The sequence below is a fragment of the Ceratotherium simum genome, chromosome 15 (genome assembly GCF_057802395.1).
Source record: "Ceratotherium simum simum isolate JZ-2026a chromosome 15, ASM5780239v1, whole genome shotgun sequence".
Classification (NCBI taxonomy): Eukaryota; Metazoa; Chordata; class Mammalia; order Perissodactyla; family Rhinocerotidae; genus Ceratotherium; species Ceratotherium simum.
This window is the reverse complement of record NC_141914.1, coordinates 60,232,795-60,256,898: the sequence shown is the minus strand read 5'-3', so window position 1 is coordinate 60,256,898 and position 24,104 is coordinate 60,232,795. Positions and strand designations below refer to the sequence as shown.

Below are 24,104 nucleotides of genomic sequence, written 5' to 3'. Positions count from 1 at the left end.
GTCATAATAAACAAGGCAGCATATTTCTGAGGTTTATCCAAGTTACTGCATTATCTGCAGTTCATTCTATATTCCATTGTTTATTCAGTTGCTTTTTTGATAATCCCTTCTATTGATGTACTTCTGGGTTTTTTCCAGCTAAAGGCTATTTTGAATAAAGTTGCTAAATATTCTTATGTAAGTATTTTTTGGACATATGTTTTCATTTTTGGGGTGGGGGGTAAATTCCAAAGAGAAGAATTTCAGGGTCATCAGATAGATGTACCTTTAGTTTTATAAAAAAGTCAGATCTTTTCTCAAAGTGGCCGTAGCATTTTATCCTCTCACCAATTTGTAGGAGAGTTCCAGTTGCCCTCCTTCCTCACCAACATTTGCTGTGTCAGTCTTTTTCATTCTAACCAATCCAGGGGCTTGTGTGTACTGGTGTCTCACTGTGGTTTCTATTTGATTTCCCTTGTAACTGATAGTGTTGAGCACTTTTTCTTGTCCTTATTGGCCATTTGTACATCTTTCCTTGTAAAGCATTGTTCAAATCTTTTGGCCATTTTGATTGGACTGTTTGTCCTCTTAGCATTGACTGGTAGGTGTTCCTTATGTAACCTGGACAGCAGTCCTTTGTCACATGTTTTTGAATATTTTCTCTGTGGCTAACCTATTCACTTTTTTTAATGGCATCTTTTGATGAGCACAAGTTTTTAATTTTGATGAAGTCTAATTTATCAATTTTTGTTCTTTTGTAGTTCTTACTTCTGTGTCCTAGTGAAGAAACCCTCATTTACTATCAACTCATGACGATATTTTCCTATGTTTCTTCTTTTACAGTTTTAGCTTTTATATTTAGCTCCATGATTTATGTTGAATTAATTTTTATGTATGATGTGATGTAGGAGTCGAGGTATATTTTCCCATTTGGGTATTCAGCTGTTCCAGCACAGTCTGTTGAAAGATTTTCTTTTTCCTACTGGGTTGTTTTGGTGCCTTTATGAAAAGTGAAATGGTCATATAAACAAGAGTCATTTACCAGGCTATTTTGTTCCATTGATTTATTGTTGATCCATATGCCAGTCCTACACTGACTTGATTACTGTGATTTTATAATAAATCTTAGAGTCAGGCAATGTTAATTCTCCATTGTTTGAGTACTTTTTAAAGAGTTACCTTTTAATTTATTTATTAGCTGTTCAGCTATATCTTTTTGTACTTATTGTTTAGTGGTTGCTCTAGGAATGATACATCCCTAACTTTTTAGTCTACATAGAATAAATATTGCACCATGTCACACAGAATACAAAAACAGTGCAACCATATGGATCTACTCACCCCCTCCCTCTGTCCTTTATGCTCTAGTTGCCATACGGTAAATCAACATACTTTGTAAATCTCACCATGTTATAATTCTTACTTTAAGTGAGCAAGAATTTTTTGAAAAATTCAAAAGAAAAAAGAGCCTTTCATATTTACCCATATTTATCATTTATGGTGCATTTTAATCCTTCCTAAGAACCCTGGGGCTCTGTTCATTTTTTTTCAATGTTTATTTTATCTCTCTTCTTCAAATTGAATAATTTCTATTGACCTATCATAAAGTTCACTAAAATACAGATATTGTATTTTTCAATTCTTGAATTTCCAATTTTTAACAGTTTCTTGCTGAGATTTTCTATCTTTTCATTCATTATTAGCTTATTTTCCTTTACGTCATTGGACATAGTTAACAGCAGATTGGGAATTCTGGTCAGTTAATTATATAATCCAGATCAACTTGGGCTTGGTCTCTACTGACTATCTAGTCTTTTGAGTATGGGCCATTTTCCTGTTTCTTCCCAGATGAAGTAATTTGGGGTTGTATCCTGAACATTGTGGATGTTATGTTATGGAGACTCTGGATTCTGTTATGTTCCTCTAAAGTATTGATTTTTTTGGTACTGTTTTGTTTTAACAAGCAGTTAACCTGGCTGAACTCAACTGTAAACTCTGTGCCCCTAGGGGAGGTGGCAGGTAATATCCATTACATTAGCCCTAGACGGGCTGCTTAGAGTCTTCCCTGTGCACATGTGTTTCAGGGATAAGCCAGAGATTTGGGAAGAGTTTATATGCAAAATTTGAGCTCTCCCTTTCTGACTCTCTGGGATATCGTCTTTTCTGGATATCCTCTCACTTCTTAGAAGCTGGAGCCGCCTTGATCTCTGTCTTCCAGTCTTCAAGCCCAAAAGACTACAGATTTCTATCAGAGTTTTAGTTTCCCTTCTTGGAACAGATTGTACCCTTACCTCAATCTAATAGGCTTAAAAAAAAACAATCAAGGAATTCACCCAGTGCCATTCTCTTCTTTCAATTAAAAAAAATTTGATTAACTTTTTTTAGATCAGTTTTAGGCTCATAGCAAAATTAAGCAGAAAGTACAGAGCATTCCCATAGACCTCCTGTCCCCACACATGCACAGCCTCCCCCACCATCAACATCCTGCACCAGAGTGGTACATTTGTTACAATCAATGAACCTACATTGACACATTGTTATCATCCAAAATCCAGAGTTTACATTAGGGTTCACTCTTGGTGTTGTACATTTTATGGGTTTTGACAAATGTATAAAGACACGTATCCACCATTATAGTACCATACAAAATAGTTTCACTGCTCTAAAAATCCTCCGTGCTCCACCTATTCATTCTTCCCACCCACCTTGGCAACTACTGATCTCTACTATTTCCATAGATTCATCTTTTCCAGAATGTCATGTAGTTGGAATCATACAGTATGTAGCCTTTTCAAATTGGCTTTTTTCAATTAGCAATATGCCTTCTTTCAATTTTTGACCTTCCCTCTATTATGTGCTTGGTTTTGGTCCCTCTCCAGTGTTTTTAGGTAGTTATTTTGTCCAGAATTTATAGTTGTTATTTGTGGGAAGTCTGATCTAAGATGAGTTACTCAGCCATTAACAGAGAAAAAAGTTTAAAAATACAAATTAGGAGCTGGCATGGTGGTGTAGTGGTTAAGTTTGGCATGCTCTGCTTTGGCGGCCCAGGTTCGCGGGTTCAGATCTCAGGCACAGACCTACACCACTCATCAAGCCATGCTGTGGTGGTGACCCACATATAAAGTAGAAGCAGACTGACACAGATGTTAGCTCAGGGCCAGTCTCCCTCAAGCCAAAATGAGGAGGAGTGGCAACAGATGTTAGTTCAGGGCCAATCTTCCTCACCGCCCCCCTCCCCCCAAAAAATAGCACATTTAACAGGAATAACCAGACTTCTGGTCACAGCTCAAGATAGATATACCAGAGCTGACATTAGATCAGCCTATAATTATTGAATTTCAGGGTTAGACTAGATCTTAATGGTCATCTAGTCTACCAAACAATAACAGGTTTAAAAGTTAATCATAATTCCTATCACATAAGACAAAATAGCATTATTTCATTACTTACGATATACTATTTACAAAAAACATTTACAATTATGTTCTAAATATATGTTACAAACCTGTCAAGGATTTTTCACCTATGGATTTAATTTGTAGAAAAACTTCTCTTTTCAGTGAAGTCCAGTTTTGAAAATTATCATATACTTCATTTTTAATACTGGTTAACTCCCTTTTAGTAAAAGTAAGTAACGAAAGAGTCTTATTCCAGAAAAATGTGTACTCCATCAATCTTTGACTGTAAAGTAGTAAAAAAAAATTAGAATTCTTAAAAACAGCAGGAAAAATAACAAATATTTCTTTGAAAAAATTGTTTTCTTTGAAAAATAGTTTTAGAGTGACCATATAATCTACTGTCTAAGTGGAGACAATTTTGAAAGAGAAAGGAAGTTCTATTTATGTTATGCTACGATGATAGATACAAACTGGGCATATCCCAAGAAGACTGAGGTAGATGGTCACCCCAACTCGCGTCCATTGTGCTATGATTTTAACTGTAAAGAAAGATAGCTAACTATTTTCATACACATTTATTCTATTAATATTTTAAAATTAATTTTAACAGCAAACATTTAGTAAAGAAAATTAGGTCAAAAGTGACTTAGTCACAGAATCTAAATGAGAATCTCAGATTCTTGAGCAGCATTCTTCCTGCATACCATGGCTCTACAGCCAGTGTAAAACCTGGGGTGATAATAAATAAAACCTTTTAAGGCGACTGACCCAGTGCTTTTGCTTCATCAAATGCTAGAGCTCAAAGTAATCACATGTTTTTTGCCATCTCAATGCCTTTCGTTACTTCAGATGTTCTGGCTGTAATTTACCTAATAATCAAGCAAGATACAGCCACAGATCTGGGAGTTACCAGCAAAAAGAGGATGATGAAGCCATGAGAATTAATTATTTGGTTAACATCAATCTTCCTGATAGACTAAGATCTATGATGCAGAGACTGTACCTGTCTTGTTCATCACAGTCTCCCTAGCACCTAGCACATAGCATGTGCTCAAAAAATACTGACAAATGAAAGAATGAGTGAAAAAAACAGATCACTCAGTTGGAGGAATGAAGAAGTGAGAACTGCTGAGGATAAAATACTGGACAACAGCAACATTTATGGGACTAAAACAGAAAAGAATCCCTCAGAGGAGACTAGGGAGGAGCAACCAGTGAGTTAGAATAAAAACCAAAACAATAACATCAGAAAAGCCAGCAGATAAAAGATTTTAAAGAAGAAAGTAGTGGTCAGTGGTTAAGGCCTCAGATAAAGGTTGAACAGAGTCCATTGCATCTGGTATTAAGTTGGGGGCTTTGGTGATCTCAGAGAGAGGCATTAGGCAAGAAAGGACTGAGCAGTAAAGCAGAAATGAGAAAATATTCAGTTATGTGGTACCAGCAATCGAGAACCTTGACTGAGGTGGCAAGGAGAGAAAGAGGAAGATGCAGAGTAGAAGGTGGTTTTTTAGGATGGGAGACAACTGAGTGTGTACACAGCTGAGCAGACAGTATGAGTACAGTCACAGAGGCTAAAAACACAAACAAGATATGTGATCATTTCTGTGCAAAGTCATAGAGAGGACGGATGTAAAGCAGAGGCTGAAAGATTAGTCTTCACCAGGAAGAAGAGTGGTATCATTCTGTGTGGTAATTAAGGTCCACCTGAGTGACCAAAAGTCACAGGGGATGCCTCAATCAGCATGCAGATCTGGGAGCTAAGAGACATGTTGATTTCAAAGGGCAGAGAAAAAGTCCAAATAGATCACTAAAGCAAGAGAGCCAATAGTGAGGATGGGAAATACGAATGTGGAGCCAGGACTGGTAAGACAGGTAGACAAGACCTATGAACTACATCAAGATTAAGGGGCTGGCTAATGGGCCCAGTCTAGGGCAGCTGTTGGGAGCAATGCATATACATGGGGGTCAGGGCCTAGAGGGATATTTAACAGAAGGAAAGACTGGATGTGAATGCAGATGTCTCTGTAGGGAGAAAGGGAGGAAACAGAAAATTCAAGCTTGTTAGCTAAGAGCAGATCCACATTTTGTGGGGCCTAAATCTTATATTATTGGTGATAGGTAGGGGGAGGGCTTTCTTGAAAAAAAAATACAAAAATGATGACTAAAAAATTAGGTTTAAAAGTATGCAATTATTTATAGAATGAGAAAAATCATTACAAATAAAAATTTAAAAGTTGATAAATTCCATCAATATCACAAAGTACAGGGAAACAATATAACTTTTTAATAAGTAGCAGCTCTACAATACTTTTTTGCCTATAATTTTTCGCTACATGCTCTACAAGCACTTCTTCATTTGAGAACCATTTTATTATAATACTTTATGTGGAGAGACTATAAAGATTATACAGCCTTTCATCTAGCATGGCCATGAGATTTTTATTATTGATAGTTTAGAAAGATTCTTTCGGCTTCATAGCTCATTATTGGTAATACCATGTAAACATTAAGCATTGTAAAATTTGGAAAAACCCTTATCAAATTTTTTTCATATATGAGTACAAGATTTTTGGCATTTCAAGTTTTCTTGGAAAATGGCTAATCTTAAATTGTCTTTGAAATGATAAAATTCATGAACCAGTTTATCTTAGATGTCCTTGAAGTGGTATAATATGATTTTTATGTTATGCTCAGTGATGTTAGCAGTTTTTGTTAAATCAGCAAGCAACTTAAATCTTTTTCCAATGTATTTAAATAATTACCTCCTCTTCATTGAATGAATTATGAAATAATACAAGAGCTTTTATTAAAAATGTATCTCTCTTGGGCCAGCCTGGTGGCATAGTGGTTAAGTACGCATGCTCTGCTTCGGTGGCCCAGGGTTCAATGGTGCGGATCCCAGGTGCGGACCTACACACCGCTCATCAAGCCATGCTGTGGCAGTGTCCCACGTACAAAAAAATGGAGGAAGATTGGCACAGATGTTAGCTTAGGGCCAATCTTTCTCACCAAAAAAAAAAAAAAAAAAAAAAGTCTCTCTTATGATATAATCTGAAAAAAAATTGTTACAATTTGTTTCTTTATGCCACAATAATTTCTATAGCTTAAATTGCTCATCTTTATTGCTTTTATTCCATTTTTTAAAAAAATTCATACACATCCAGATTTTTAGTGTACAATGACTTGTGTTGTTGAAGCATTATAAACTGTTCTTCCAAATGGCAGTTGCAATGGTGCATTCTCAACTTGACTTCCCTCTACTCAGACCCCCAACACCTGTGCCTATTCCAAAGGCACGCCAACACCAGGAGTGTGAGAGATGGGAAACCAGAGGGACACAATTTTTGACCAATTACAATTAAACCGTCTTACTTTTGCCAGGGCCCTCCCAGAACCTTGAAAGGGGGTCCTGAGTGAGGGGTTCTGAAACTTAAGCATGATTTGATTCACAGTAAATCTACTTGTGTTGATGACCTTAACTTTCTCTGTGAAATATAAGGCAGACCCACAGCTTCTGAGAGATGAGTAGCACAGGGGAGTCTTAGCAGAATAGTGAGGATTTAGAATAGTACTGGAGGAATTGAGGGCCTGGTGTTCAACAACCTGTAAGTAGGTATGAAGAGGGTTTTAAGGGTAAATACAACAAAATGAGCAGAGGTAAAAGGAGACGGAGTATCTGTAAAGTCCTCAATGCAGAAATATCCTCCATGTAGAAACATCCACTACGTAGAAAATCCCAAGAAATACACACACACACACACACACACACACACACATAAATACTAGAACTTATAAATGGGTTCATCAAGGTCACAGGATCCATACATAAAAATCAACTTTATGTCTGTATACTAGCAATGACCAATCCCAAAAATAAAATTAAGAAAACAATCCCACTAATAATAACATCAAAAAGAATAAAATATTTAGAAATAAATGTAATAAAAGGAGTGCAAAACTTGTATACTAAAAACAAAACATTTCTGAGAGAACTAAAGATCTCAATGGAAAGACATACCATGTTCATAGATTGAAAGATTCAATATTTTTAAGATGGCAATTTTCCCCAAATTGATCTATAGATTCAATGCTATACCTATCAAAATCCCAGCAGGCTATTTTCCAGAAATTGACAAGCTGATCCTAAAATTCACACGGAAGTGCAAGAGACCCAGAATAGCCAAAACAATCTTGAAAACAAAGAAATTTGGAGAACTTACATTTCTTGATTTCAAGATTTACTAAAAACTACAGTATTCAAAAGAGTGTGGTACTGACATAAGAATAGACATATAGATTAATGGAATAGAATACAGAATACCGAGATAATTTCCTACGTTCAAGGTGAATTGACTTTAGGTAAGGGCACCAAGGCAATTCAATAGGGAAAGAATCATCTTTTAACAAATGGTGCTGGAACAACTGAACTTCTACATGAAAAAAGATGACTTTAGATTCTTACCTCACATCATTCACAAAAGTTAACTCAAAATGTATCATAGACCCAAATATAAGAGCTAAAACTATAAAACTTTTAGAAGAAACTACAGGAGAAAATCTTTGTGACTCTTGGTTAGGTAAAGTTCTTAAATACGTTACCAAAAGCACAAACCATAAAATAAAACTTTGATAAACTGTACTTCACTAAAAATAACAACTTTTATTCTTCAAAAGACACCACTAAGAAAATGAAAAGACAAGCCACAGACCGAGAGAAAATATTTGCAGATCATACTTCAAATAAAGGACTCATATCCAAAACATATAAAGAACTCTAATAATCCTATAATAAGAAAACAAACCAATGAAAATTATGCAAAATATTTTAATAGATATTTCACCAAATAACCATGCAAAAGGTTAATAAGCATGAAAAGATGCTTAACATCATTAGTCATTTGGAAAACACAAATCAAAGCCACAATGAGATATCATTTCACACCCACTAGAATGGCTACAATAAAAAAGACAAACAGTAAGAAGTGTTGGCAAGAACACAGAGAAACTAGAATCCTCTTCCTTGTAGAAATGTAAAATGGTGTAGCAACTTTGTAAAATAGTTTATCAGTTTCTTAAAGTTAAATATAAATTTATGATATGACTCAGTAATTCCACACTTATCTACCCAAAAGAAATGAAACACAGATCCACACAAAGATTTGTACGTAAATGTTTATAGCAGCATTATTCATAGTGCCAACAAGTGGAAACAATCCAAACGTCCATCAGCTGGTAAATGCATAAATGAAATATGGTATATCCATACAATGGAATACTATTCAGCAATAAAAGGGAACAAAGAACCGATGCATGATACAACATGGATGAACCTCAAAAACAAAAGTGAAAGAAGCCAGATATAAAAGACCACATACTGTATGATTCCATATATCTGAAGTGTCCAGAAAAATGCAAATCTATAGAAACAAAAACAAGATTAGGACATGTGGTGAGATTTACTGCAAATGGCATGAGGATCTTTTTGGGGTGACTCAAATGTTCTAAGATTGGTTGGTAAAGATTGCACAACTCAGTAGGTTTACTAAAAACCATTACATTGCCCACTTAAAATGGGTGGATTTTGTAGTATGTAATAACATCTCGATAAAGCTGCTTAAAAAAAGATGTGAGGTGATAAACTATGGGATCAAGAGTAGAAAATAAAGTAAAGCCAGAAACTGATTGGGAAAATCAGAAAAAATACTGGAAGCCTTAATGAAACTGAAGAGGTCAAGCGAAAGTGAGAGCTGAGAGGGGAGATCTGAGCAGCTGGTATTAAAAATTTCAGAGATGACAGAGTCTGGATTTACAAACAAGAAAAATTAAAGGATAAATACTTTATATTTCAAACAACTTATGAAAGATTCACAATAGGAATTCTGTAAGAGTAAACACTGCTCAAATATTTCAAAACAGATTTATTTGAAATATTGGATTTAGACACAACTTTATATGAAGTGAAGTATACCTATATTGCATACTGTTTTCCAGTATCTATTTCTACAGGTCTTCTAATGTTAATTCCCATTCTCAAAAGACACTTGATTCTGAACGGCAGAGGAGCCGAGCCAGTTGAGGTGTAACACACCCACTCCTGATCACTCACTTGCAAGAGACAGTCTGGAAGGATGGCAGGGAAAACCTAGAGCACAGAGAATACTTTTCTGGAGGCTAGATGATTAAGCTGAATGCAATTAAACATGTGAGAGAATAATTTAGAAGGAGCAATGTGACTCAAAGACATAGTTCACTAATCTACTGAAAGTTCCTTTTGAGCTCTGTAAACAGAGGTGGTGATGTCTGAGTAGCTAAAGCTCGGCTTCTTTCTTTACCCCTTTAAGAGAGAGCATAAACACCCTTTCTTTACCTACAGCAGTCACTGCGTTTATGTTCTAGTAAAGTAAGTATTTTTAAAATAATCAATAAACTAGTCTAAAATCAGCTTTTAGCAATGCAACAAAATCACTGAACTCTACAACCTTTCGGTTGATTTTATGTTCATGACTGTCTTTTCCTATGCAATGTACCTACTAGTGAGAGTATGAATACAATCAGCAATTATTTTTATTCATCCACCACAAACTTTTATTTATTCCAAAATTATTTTTAGTAAGTTCTACTTTTTTATACAAATCAGATCCCAGACTGTCAAGTTGTGATCTTTTAATAAACAAACAAACAAACAAATAAATAAATAAATAAAAATCACAGATCTATTGAAACTATTTGAAAAAAATAAGCAATAAAAGTATAATGCAAAATGATGACAAAATTAGAACAATGAATAAAAATAACATTTAACTTTGTATATCTAAGTTTCTTCAAGAATTTAAAATACCACAAATCACATGCAAAATGTGCATAATGAAGACGGACCCGATCAGTCCATAATATCCTAAAGCAGCACCAATTATTATTTACTCTAGCCCTGGTCTAACCTTTAACATTTAGTCAATCCTGCCATTCACGATGGCATTCACAGATAAAACAAATGAGACTTCCTTAGCAGACCTGGGCCCAAAGCTACTGCAGGAGCCAATATTGAACACTGATGGTCCTGACTAAAACGCAGAGTTGGGGTCACCTAGGTGGTAGCCTGCTAGTTCAATACCAAATTTCCAGGAAAGGGAAGAGATTTCTGATGATAAAAATTGTCATCTGTTTTGTGAGTAGACTCATTCATTTCCTCAAAAATGGTATATTGAGTATCAGTTATGTGCAAGGCATTAATGAAAGGCAGATGGCCAGCAGGTCATCACCAGATAGTGTATAAGAAATTATTAGCCCAGATAATTTTTCTAACAGAACAATGTTTCTGGTAATAACTAGTAGATTGAATAAAAAAGGAACCTAACATTCAAAATATTTACTTGGCATATTTTTTTAGTCATCCTGAACTTGTGTCTCTTTGTCATGTTCATTTAACTTATTTCCCTTTTCTAAAAGCTAAAAGTTACTGAACTCGAAAAGGAACCATTGTTTCTGATGTTCTCAATATATTCAAATTCATTTTTAGAAAAGAAAATATACTTCCAGGTTTCTTTAGAACATTGGGTTTTACCTTTAGGTATTATAAACCCTCCAAAGATTATATAAAAGCAGAATTAACATCATTTATGTTGGAGATTTCTAAATTTAGGAGGTCTAATAGAAAGTTTCCCTAGTCTATTACTTTTCATGTCACTGGACTATCAGTCAGGGGATCAAATACACCAAGAAATACTGGTCAAGAGGGAAATGAATTAGTTACTGTCCTTTAATTCCAAGTGTCACTGCAAAATAAGAACAAGGTGTTTGTCTGATTTAAATTTCATTGGTAAAACTATTCAGTTGAGCTATTGGTTAAAAAAACTAGTGAAGTTGTTTCCATTTTCTTCAACCCCACCAAATATAGAAACTATATTACTAAATTGTGTTTGAATGTTTATAAAGTTAGTATTAAAAGTATCTTTTCAATCTTATAATTTTCCGTTCTTTAAAGATAATCTTACCTGAAGACTTGTGATTGTCTCTGTTTAATTTTTAACGCATGCTGCAAATCACTCAATTCCTTCTGTACTCTCTGAAATTCATTCTGGTGACTTTTTAGCTGCATGCTTGCATCTCGAATTCTAAAAATATAAACAAACAACATCCATTACAAGCTTAAATATTCCCTTTTGAATACTTTAAATTAAAATTTAAATACATTTTTAATAAAAATAAAAGAAGAACACTATGCATCTTTATATATGCTAAACGGATGTACAGAAAAAGTATGGAGAGACCCACGCCAACAGCCACTATCCCTGGGGAGGGGAGTGGAGCTGATGCGTGGGGAAAGGCAATGAATACCGAGGCAGACATAACCTTTACTCTATTTCTTTTGTACTGTTTGAATTTTTACAATGAACATGTATGTACTTGAAATATTAATTAAAATGTAACTAAACAAATATCAATTTAAGTTTTATTAAAGTAATAGATGTACACAATTTAAAATGTCAAATGTTACTAAAACAATTATTTAAAAAATAGTAATCATTTACCTTTATCCCAATTCCCACTGCCAAAAAACAAATACTTTCAATTTTTTTTCCTGTTTCTTCTTGTATTTACCTCTATATTACTAAATAACATGCTTCTACTGTTATTTCTTAATATTTCATTTTAGATATTATTTAGAAAATTAAAAATCAGGGCCAGCCCAGTGGCCTAGTGGTTAAGTTCACGTGCTCCGCTTCTGGTGGCCTGGGGTTAGCAGGTTGGGAACCCTGGGTGCAGACCTACACATCTCTCATCAATCCATGCTGTGGCAGGTGTCCCACATAAAGTAGAGGAAGATGGGCACAGACGTCAGCCCAGGGCCAATCTTCCTCAGCAAAAAAGAGGAGGATTGGCAACAGGTGTCAGCTCAGGGCTAATCTTCCTCACACACACAAAAAAAATCAGTTCAGATCTAGTTCTGCTACATATAACTGAGAATTGAATATGATGGCTTAAATATACAAGGGTATATTATCTCGCGTAAAACAAGTGTTATGGTAGCCAGTCCAATGCCAATATGATAGCTTTTTATAGTGTCATCAGGGCCCCAGGATCTTTTCAACCCCCTGGTCTACCATCTTCCGTGTGTGTCCTTTGTTCTCCTGTTCCATGATAATGGCTGAAACTCCACCCACTACTTTCCCATTCCAGACCAGCAGCAGGAGGAGAATAATGGTTCACTGCCCTTTTTAAGGAGATTTCCTGGAAATATCACTGAATACTTCTGCTAAACTTAGACACATAGCCAAACATAGGTGCCAGTGAAGCTCAGAAATGCTATCTCTTAACTGGAAGGATTAGCACCCAAATATATCCATAGTTCTCTTACCAAGGATGAAGGAAGAACGGATGTTGGGGTAGGCATCTAGCAGTCTCTACCACAATCCTAATAAGAATTGACCCTCCTACACATACCTAAACACCTATACATCTCTCTCCACACACACACACACACACACACACACACACAGCTTTTCTCCCCTCATCCTCCCAATATAGTTACCTCAATCTTTTTATCCAGTATTGACATTATTCTTTACTACTGAGCCACATGTTATGCCACAATCACATTTCCTTTCTTGTACAACTTCTTGCTGTCTCTGGATTAAAAACCATCTCCTTTTCCTCTTTCTTAGTTTTCTGTGTGCCTATCACCGATACTTCTTCCGAATCTGACGGGGTGTAACTCCCCTCTCTGGATACCTTCAGACACAGCAGACAACCCTTCCACATCGTTTCTTTTCCAGGAGACGGCCTTCCTAGAGCTCTGCATTCCCCTGCTCCAGTCTGGGTATGCTCTGGTTTCACCACACAGCTGTCCTCCTGGGACTTCGCTTCCTTATCAGTTCAGGAATTGTCCTCAGCTCTCCTTTACGTTGGATCTCCTGTATCTTGGGTCTATCTCTTTCTTGGTTTACTCGTTTTGGTGGAGTAAATCCTCCAGGAGCTTTTTGTGCATGAGAGGTAAATTTGAGACCTTGAATATCTGAGAATGTCTTATTTTACCTCAGACTGGACAGTTTGGCTGGATACAGAATCATAGATCAGGAACATGTCCTTCATCAAAAATTAGGGCACTGTTTCACTCCTTTCTAACTTCCAGTGCTGCTTCTGAGAAGTCCCATGACTTTCTAATTCCTACCTCTTTGTATGATACATAGTAGGTCCTCTCCACCCCACCCCTACCCTAGTTCAGGCGCTTTAACATTTTTCTCTTTTCATTTTGTACTTTTAAATTTGATCACAATATATCATCATTGTCATTCTCTGTGCAGGGCACATGGTGAGTATCTGCTTTGGAAACTGATGCTGTTTACTTCCAGGAATTTTCCCCTACAGAGAACGATTCCTTCCCCTCCACTTTCTCTGTTTTCTTTCTGGAACATCTTTCTAGCATTTTGGATGTGGGACCTCCTGGAGAGATTTAGTTTTCTTACCCTTTCTTTGCCATCTTACCACTTTTGATATTTTGTTCTACTTTCATTATCTTCCATCCTTCCTCTGAAAATTTTAATTTCTGCTATCTCATTTTAATTACCAAGAATTCTCTCTTATTCTCCAAAAGATCCTCATCTTACTACCCCTTGTTCCTGTTTCATGGATATAATTTCTTCTTTTTTTTTTTTTTTTGAGGATATCAATCATAGTGTGTTTTTAAAGTTTCCTTCAGTTCACTGCATTGCTTCTGTTTCCTTTGGGTTTATTTTTGTTCTTTGTTTTGCTTTTTGTCTTTCACATTTGAGGCTTCCCTCAAAGGTCTAGAGATCCTTTGTTGTCTATTCATATTTAAGAATGAGGCACGTAAAGGGCAATTGGTCCAGTTTCTACAACAAGATAATGATGACAAAAGGAGAAAAGTGGGGGTGGGTGCACTTTTCTAAATAAAAGAGAAGCAAGAAAAGTGACAATCAAATGTGACATGTGGAGCTTGTATAGAGCCAGATTCAAACAAATAAAGTTTTTAAAAAGATTTAAAAAAAAAATTGAGGAAATTTCATCATGGAGTAAGAATTAGACAATACCAAGGAACCGTTGCTAATTTGGGGATAATAATACTGTTGTTTTACAAGAAAATGGCACATCATGCTGAAGTAAACAGGAATGAAAATAGCATGCAGTCTTGAATTTGCTTTAAATTACTTCATCAAACAAAAAAAGGAACAGATGAAACACATATGACAAAACCTTGGTAATTTTTTAATCTGTGTTAATGGATATTTATTATTCTACTTTCTCTTTTAAAAAAACCTATATAAATGAGGCACTGAAATGCTGTCTGTAAGCTTCTGCATGTGTGTAGGAATTGTTAAATGATGGCCTTTACTGTGGGGAGATCAGGTGGGGAACTAACTGTTTGCATAGTACCTGTGCCATCTGCCAGAGTCAGGGAACGGTAAATACAAGTCTTTGGGAAGGGAGGATGGGAGAGAAGTTCTGAAAGCCTAAATGTACCTTTAAAATATTTTTAATGAATCTTACTATTTTCAGCCCCACTTTGTATCCTGACAAGTATTTCAGCATACTAAAAGAAAAAAAATCAGCCAAATGTTGCTTTCAGGAGTTACATCTAAAAAAAAATTAACAGAGGAATGTAGAAAATAAAAGGTTTGGAAAATATATACCAGACAGATGCTTTAAAAATGATAAAAGATATTAATAACTAGCAAAATATTAAATGGAACAACAACCCTTTCATTTTGATAAAAAGTCCAATCCACCAAGAACAATGATAAACACGAACTTTTGTATACCCAAAACATAGCCTCAAAATATATTTTGAAATCCAATGAGAACAAATTAATAATCATAACGAGAGGTATTAACACATTTTTCATAGAAATGGAATGGTCACAATGACACGAAAAATAGGTGAAGATATCGAGGATGTGCATAACATAATTAACAAGCTTGATGTATGGATATTGTTGGAACTTACATCTAATAATCATTTCTTCCAAACACATGGTATAATCACAAAAATTGACCATGTAATCAGCAACAATTGGAATTTTAATATATTCTTCAAAAGAAAAAAATCATACATCCACATTCATCGCCCACAATAAAATCACATGAAAAATTAACAACAAAAAGGCATTCAAAAAATCTACATACATGGAAATTTAAACATACATCTAATAAACCTTGGGCCAGAAAGGAAATTATAAACTATTTAGAAATAAATGACAATGGAAACACTATACATCAAAGTACTCAGAGGAAAATTTATAGCCTTAAGTGTATGTACTGAAAAAACAATGAATGGGTATTTTTTTTTTTAATTTTTTGTTTATTGCAGTAACATTGGTTTATAACATTGTAAAAATTTCAGGTGTACATCATTATACTTCTATTTCTGCATAGATTATATCATGTTCACCACCTAAATACTAATTACAACCCATCACCATACACATGTGCCGAATTATCCCTTTCACCCTCCTCCCTCCCCCCTTCCTCTCTGGTAACCACCAATCCAATCTCTGTCTCTATGTGTTTGTTTATTGTTGTTATTATCTACTACTTAATGAAGGAAATCATACAGTATTTGACCTTCTCCCTCTGACTTATTTCACTTTGCATTATACCCTCAATATCCATCCATGTTGTCACAAATGCCTGGATTTCATCGTTTCTTATGGCTGAGTAGTATTCCATTGTGTATATATACCACATCTTCTTTATCCATTCGTCCCTTGATGGGCACTTAGGTTGTTTCCAAGTCTTGGCTATTGTGAATAACGCTGCAATGAACACAGGGGTGCATGTATCTTTACACATTGGTGTTTTCAACTTCTTTGGATAAATACCCAGCAGTGGAATAGCTGGATCATAAGGTAGTTCTATCCTTGATTTTTTGAGGAATCTCCATACTGTTTTCCATAGTGGCTGCACCAGTTTGCACTCCCACCAGCAGTGTATGAGGGTTCCCTTCTCTCCACATCCTCTCCAACACTTGCTGTTTCCTGTCTTGTTAATTATAGCCATTCTGACGGGCGTGAGGTGATATCTCATTGTAGTTTTGATTTGCATTTCCCTGATAGTTAATGATTTTGAACATCTTTTCATGTGCCTGTTGGCCATCTGTATATCTTCTTTGGAGAAATGTCTGTTCAGGTCTTTTGCCCATTTTGTAATTGGGTTGTTAGTTTTTTTGTTGTTGAGATGCATGGGTTCTTTATATATTTTGGAGATTAAGCCCTTATCAGATGTATGGTTTGCAAATATCTTCTCCCAATTGTTAGGTTGTCTTTTCGTTTTGTTGATGGTTTGCTTTGCTGTGCTGAAGATTTTTAGTTTGATGTAGTCCCATTTGTTTATTTTTTCTATTGTTTCTCTTGCCCTGTCAGACATGGTGCTTGAAAATATGTTGCTAAGATGGATGTTGAAGAGCGTACTGCCTATGTTTTCTTCTAGAAGTTTCATAGTTTCAGGTCTTACATTCAAGTCTTTAATCCACTTTGAGTTAATTTTTGTGTATGGTGTAAGGTAAGGGTCTACTTTCATTTTTTTGCATATGGCTATCCAGTTTTCCCAACACCATTTGTTGAAGAGACTTTCTTTTCTCCATTGTATGTTCTTGGCTCCTTTGTCAAAGATTAGCTGTCCATAGATGTGTGAATGAATGGGTATTCTGAATGTCATGATTCAAGAGAAAGATACAATAAATGTTCAGAAGCAAGGCTACCCTAGTAGCAATGAGCACACCCAACACCCAGATCTTGGTTTCTAAATACCATTCCTCAATAAAAGAAATCAGGGCATCTTAGAGAACTGGTTGATTCCAGAGTTGGGGCAGAGAAAATTTAAGATGACCCTACAACATTTGTGGTGCCAAAAAGTAAAGAGCTCAAAGGAAGACAGGGGCATGCTGAAACAGCACAGGTGCCACCTGAGAGAGCTCCTAATGGCCAAAACTGGAACAACTGAGTGACAAAATAAATAACTATAGTATTGGATTATAACCCACAAAATAAAAGTGAATGAGTCCATACTGATATTAATAAGTAACTGAATAGCTATATAAATAAGAGAGAAGGAACAGCTCTTCCTCACAGAGAAATTCCAATTAATAAATGTAGAAGGAATGAGAGAAAGAAAATCATCATTAGAAGAGCCCAGTAATAACTGTTGCAGGCAAAATCTACTGATAGTTGCTAAAAAGTGGGTGAAAGTTTGAGGAGAAAGAGAATATTTGAATATTCTCAAAGTATCTACTCCAAGATATTTATTAATTGTGAAGGGAAACATAATAATTTTACAGAGGAACCTGGCAAACACCACCTTAGCCAAGTGATCAAGGTTAACATCACCATTAAGAAGACACATTGCCATCATATACACCCTGGTATGAGACACTGAGAAGGGCACGTCACTTCTGTGGTATAAATGAATAATCTCAATATAATATGAGTAAACATCAGACAAATCCAAATTCAAGGGTATTCTACAAAATAACTGACGAGTACTCTTCAAAAAAAAAGATTGAGGAACTGCAGCAGATCAAAGAAGACTAAGCAGATATGGGCTGTAATGCAATGTGTGAGTCCAGAGTGAATCCTGGGCTGGAAAAAAGACGTTAGTAGAAAAACTGACAAAGTCAAATAAAGTCTGTAAGTTAGTATTGTAAGTATTGTATCAATGGTAATTTCTTACTTTTTATCATTGTACCATAGTTACGTAAGGTGTTAACATTAGGGGAAGCTGGGCATCTGGGAACTCTCTGTACTATTTTTGCAACTTTCTGTAAGTCTAAAATTATTTTGAAATAAAAAGCTAAAAAAGAATCACTTGTACTTATACAATGAATAATTTGTACAAGTCAAATGTATCTGTAGCATAAATTGTGGTATGAAAAGGTGGGCGCAGTTTAAATTTTGGAAGTTATGCAGTATTTTTAATAGCAAAAATGAAATGGAACAACCATCATGGTCAATATGAGAGGAACATGAAATAACCTATGCTCCTATGGAACACTATACAAAAAATAAAAAAGAATGAAGTAGATCTCTATGCCCTGGCACGGAAAGAATACCAAGACTTATCATCAAGGAAAAAGAGAAGCAAGCTATAATTTACAGATCAATATGAGCTTTCAAACACTCCTAATAGGAATGTAAATTAACACAACTTACTTTGAATAAATAGCAGGATCTACTAAACTTGGCCATATGCATAACGCCATGACCCAGAATTTCCACACACCCAATTAGTACATAGAAATATGTGCTCATATATTCATGAAAGATATGCACACAAATGTTCATGGCAGCACTGATTATAACAGCCCCAAACTGGAAACAATCCAAATGCCCATTCACAGCACAACAGATAAATCCATTGTGGAATATTCATACAATGGAAAACTGAACAGCAATAAGAATGAATGAACAGCAGCTACCCACAACAACATGGATGCATCTCACAAACATAATAGTGAGTGAGGGAAACGAGACAAAAGAATATACGCCATATGATTCCATTTATATAAAGTTCAAAAACAGGCAAAATTAATCTATGGTGTTATAAGTCAAGATAATAGTTTCCTTTGGGTGGGTGACAGTAAGAGAAGTACAAGAGAGCTTCTGCGGAATGTTAATGTTGTTTCATGATCTGGGTGCTGATTACATGGGGAATTCACTTTGTGAAATGTAATTTAGCTGTAAGTATATTATTTGTACAGTTTTATCTATATACGTTATACCTCAGTAAAAGTTTATAAAATAAATAAAATTAGAATTTAAAAAAACACCTAGACAGTCTCATTACATGTGTATAATCACGTCTAACATTGATAAGTGGAGAAAACATCCAGAAATATTAGAAGGAAATTTAAGCTTATATAGTATACTGCTGGATTAAATAAAATTTGTATTAAACACACCTTAATAAAAGCCCACTCCAATTATTAAGATTTACCCAGAAAAGGATTCTAAGCCTGTGGTTTTACAAAACATTTTCCTTTTCATAATTGAAAAAAAAACACGCACATTAAAACACTTTCCAACAGTTCTTTTAATATATTCCCCAAATGAATGTTACATATAAACAGCATCTCAAGCCCTCTGACAACACTCCCTGAGAGGTTAGGTCACATGAGTTCACTCTATTCTCGCTGTGCTAAGTCTACTTCACTCTTTTCAAATCAAACTGATTGGGTAAAAATGACATGCCTGAAAGGCACTAATGTTCAGTTTTGCTATATATATTATATCAGCTTTATGAAATAAACAATTCACAAAATATTGCAATACAGTATGTACTGTGCAAGCACATGGTTTTCTCTAACAGTCACAATTCTGCTCAGAATTTGAACACTCTGTTGATGTGAGGACATGCTGTTGTCTAGTCATCGTGGGGACTAACAGCATGTTCCAGCGGAGACAGTCCCCTGTCCTGGGAGTTAGATGACTTGTGTTATAACCCTCTTCCAACACAGCCGTGAGAACAACACATTTATCACCCTTATCTATTCCCCACTTTTTCCTTAGCCAACTTGATTAAAATGGATTGTGTGAGAAGCAGAGCTGTAAAACAAATTTAGGAAAGCTATTATAGCCTCCTCTTAATTATTTTCATTTGGATCATCTATTAATATCACTCATAACGAAAATATTCTAAAACAAAATACTTTAATACACGCTTTAACTTCCCTCCACTCTATAATCAAACACTTTAGAAAACACAAGAAAGCTGATCCCATCACTGGAGATTTTACCACCTGTAACCTATACTCTTTTGTCAAGCTCCTGGTTCTAAGGATTCATTTATTTTAGTCTTTCCCTCAAACTGGTTTCGCAGCAGTCTAAGATGACAGGTGGAAGTTCAGAGTCTAAAAAAATGAAGTGGAAGATTTTCAGGATTGTATCCTACTAACATTTGACAGGCAAAGGCACCCAAATATCAAGAGGAAAATTAGGATGGCAACAAAGAAACCAATCAAAACGAGACAGTACTTCAAGAGTTCTTGGGAAATGGATTTCAGAAGTTGACATAGGACTGCCAATTACAAGAAGTGGCTTTTGTAACTGTTCCTTTGGAATTAGCCACTACCTAAAAGCATCCAGAAAATTAAATTACCTTTCTAGAAAGTAGGGAATAGGGGGTGGGGAGCCCAAGTATATAGGTAGATAAATCACTTAGGATTCAATAAAACCAGAAAGAACTCTTATTTTGCAGAGAAAAGTCAAAAGCACTTTGTGAAACCCTAAAGGCAGAAACCAAACTTCTTTACCTATTATCTGGAGCTATGGCAACTTCAAAATTGTCAACAGGAGAATGCACAGGACCAGAAACGTCACTAACATACAGGTGTATAGAACAGGAGCAATATTTAAAACAAAATTATTTGTGAATATTACAAACAATTTCCTCTTGAGTGGTATTCTATTGCTTTTATTTAGAAAATTAGAGTGATACCTATTTATATCTTCCTACAAAAGTTCTTAGTTACTAAAATACATCCTTTTGTTAAGGTAGTTTTAATTTTATCTGGAAGAGCCATTATCCTGTACATTATCAATGTACTTTCAGTACATTAACAATAAATATACTCCCTAATAGCTTGACTCATTTCAAAGGGTTAAGGATCAGGAATATTTACCTTTGCTAACAAGCAGGTGTCTCAAAAGTCTAATAATAGTAAGCCGTGGTCTTCACTTTGATACCACACATTCGTATGTATTTTCTTCTCTCTCCTCTCCCCTCTGTCTCTCCCCACCCTCTCCCAACAAGATGGGAAAATGGTATCTTGCATTAGACTGAATCAACATTGCTTTTTCAATTAACCTCATTAAATTAATCTCATTTGAGCTTTATTCAGTCTTTGATTATTCACTTATTTTCCCCTGGTCTCTTTAATATGTAGAGAGTCTATTAAAATAATAGATCTTCCTTTGACTAAATATGATAACTCTTAAGCTTTACTAGTGCAGAAGCAGAAGTTAAAAAGCTTAACCCTGACTTAATAAAAAACCAGACACATAATTCTGTATTGTAGAGTTGCTGTATAATTTCACAAAATGGAGGTGAAATGTTTTACTGTTCCCATTTTTTTTGAATGTAAGGGGATAGAAGACAATTTGGAGAAAAATTGAAATCTCCATCATTTTAAAGTGCTCTTAATAAAATCATATTACTTATATAAAACAGTTTTAAATATCGCTACCATCATTTTAAAGTACTCTTAATAAAGATTACATTATTTATTCTTTAGTGCAACAACTTATGTTTCTTACTTCCCTGATTGTTTTCTCCCAGTTCTGGTAACATAGTAGGCATTGATAAATATTCTTCTATTGATTAACTCTAAAGGATGAAAGAGCATATAAAATCCTGGGATATTCTCTCTTTTTCATGTAGTGGTTGCCTACTGTTTTGTCCACCCAATATAACTCCCTTTCTTTTGGGAATCATCAACCCTTTATACAAGGACTTGTTTCTCTCTGCCCGACTCTTACAGCTCCAAATATTCATATGACTGCCACAGAAGTGTCCGTGTTCTATGAGCCAACCCTATCGGCTAAGTGGACAAAACACTCACACCAAACTGGGTCAGTCAGAGCTCTTCTCTAGGACTTTTTCCTTGGGACTCGAGAAAACAGCAGGCAGTCCCTCTCAGGTGGCAGTAGATGTAAGAAGTAAAACTTAGGCATTGTGGGCAACCACTTTTCCTTGTAAGTAGAGAGAGTAGATCTGCAGTTAAGAGAACAAAGCCAACATATGCAAAGAAAAGCAGAGATGAAACACAAAAAGAAAATCTTAGGAATGGTCATGTCCTTTCTTCGGGTTATTCCTGAAGCCTAGCTTCATAGGCTCTTCCCGGGTTCAAATTTTTCCTTAAAATCTGTGATCCATTAAACACTTTTTGCCTAAGGTAGTTCAAGCCAGATTTTAGTCACTTACAACCAAGAGTCCTAACTAACAGTGTATGGCCCACGATCTATCACACCATTAAACTTAACTTCTAAGAGGTTAGTTTGAAGACTGAATGCTTTCTACCAATCCTTAAGAATGGAAAATATATAGTTAAATAAGCAAATAACAATAAATAGTCAATTTAGAGAAAAATATTCTGAGTAAAAACTCAAAAAATATATATCATTAAAATTCAGAGAAATGGAAATTGAAACTAATATTTAATCTAATAAATTAACAAAGATTTAACAAAAATAAGTATTTCCAATACTGGCAAATTACAATCAAACAGCATTCTCTTTCATCATTTGTGGAAGTATAAATTTTTATATACTGTTTTTGTGATGCATTTTGAAACTATGCATTAAGAAGCTTAAAAATATTCATATTCTTTGACCCAGGAATTTCACTACTGGGATCTAGCCTAAGGAAATAGATCTTAATAAAAAAAAAACTTTTTTGTTTGCTTTGGCTTTGAAGAAAGCCAAGCACCACAATAATTTGCAGTAGCAAAAATCTGAGAGTAATACAAATGTTCAGTAAGGAAATGGTTAATTGATTTATTCAATGTAATATTACTCATTAAAAATAATTTTACAGTGGGTATGTAATAACACAGAGAAATGCTTACATTATGCAGATAGATTTTTAGAAATCAGGATATCAAATTGCATAATTAAATGTTTTTAATACTATATATACATAAAATAATTCAGGCATTTCTTTGACTATGAGAGTTTTTACAATATAAGCTGAACATCATTCAATAGGTTATCAGGGAACAAGATCTGCATTCTGCAGACTGCTGTTAGTGAAAAGTCGATCTCTACAGATACTAGCACCTTGAGTGACAAGACAAAGCTGCTGTTCCCCAAATACAGGAAGGCACAGCTGCTCTGTGTAAGGCGCTGGCTGCTCAGCTGGCCTTGCCGCCTTTCATTAATGTTGGTGATTAAGACATGTATAACAATTTCTAGAAACCCAATTTTAGTACAATTTTACATGCTGTTCAGGATGTCCTCAGTGACATTTAGGTATACGTTTGTCCTTTAGCTAGATTACATTTATTTAAAAACAACAACAAACAAACACATAGAGACAGATATTGGATTGGTGGTTACCAGGGGGGACGGGGGAAGGAAGAGGGTGAAAGGGGTGACAGGGCACACGTGTATGTTGATGGATGGCAATTAGTCTTTGGGTGGTGAACATGATATAATCTACACAGAAGTCGAAATATAATGATGTACACTCGAAATTTATATAATGTAATAAAACAATGTTACCTCAATAAAAATAAATAAATAAAAATAAACTACATTTATTTATTGTTTTTACTCTGCAAGAGTCAAATATTTATAAAAAATATTAAAAATTTTTATTAAAATTCTTATAGAAAAAATAACATTTTGATTGTGAAACTCAGCTTATAAATCTTTTTCTCATTGAAATATACTTTAAAAATTTGATTTTTTTAGGTTCTTTGGTTAATATAATGAACACATTTTAAAAGAAGAAACTGACTCCAAAAAGTTAGTATCAGCTATCTTAGGAAGTAACATTAAGGGCAATCTTTTTCATCTACTTTATACTTTCCAAATATTCCTTAGCGTGCACAGTAAAAGTAAGAGAATTTTTGTTAAAGAATAGGTAATAGCGGCCAGCCCTGTGGCTTAGCAGTTAAGTGCGCACGCTCAGCTGCTGGCGGCCCGGGGTTCGGATCCCGGGCACGCACCAACGCACTGCTTCTCCGGCCATGCTGAGGCCACGTCCCACATACAGCAA

At 35.2% G+C, this 24,104-nt stretch overlaps 1 protein-coding gene across 1 annotated transcript in view; it reads right to left on the bottom strand.

Moving 5' to 3' along the window:
* Nucleotides 1-24,104, bottom strand: part of LEKR1 (leucine, glutamate and lysine rich 1) — a 184,189-nt gene that overhangs the window by 99,172 nt on the left and 60,913 nt on the right. The window contains exons 4-5 of the mRNA XM_087440104.1: nt 11,369-11,488; nt 3,485-3,660 (exon numbers count right to left, since the gene is read on the bottom strand). Coding sequence (XP_087296230.1) covers nt 3,485-3,660; nt 11,369-11,488 — 296 coding nt within the window. The remainder of the gene's footprint in view (nt 1-3,484; nt 3,661-11,368; nt 11,489-24,104) is intronic.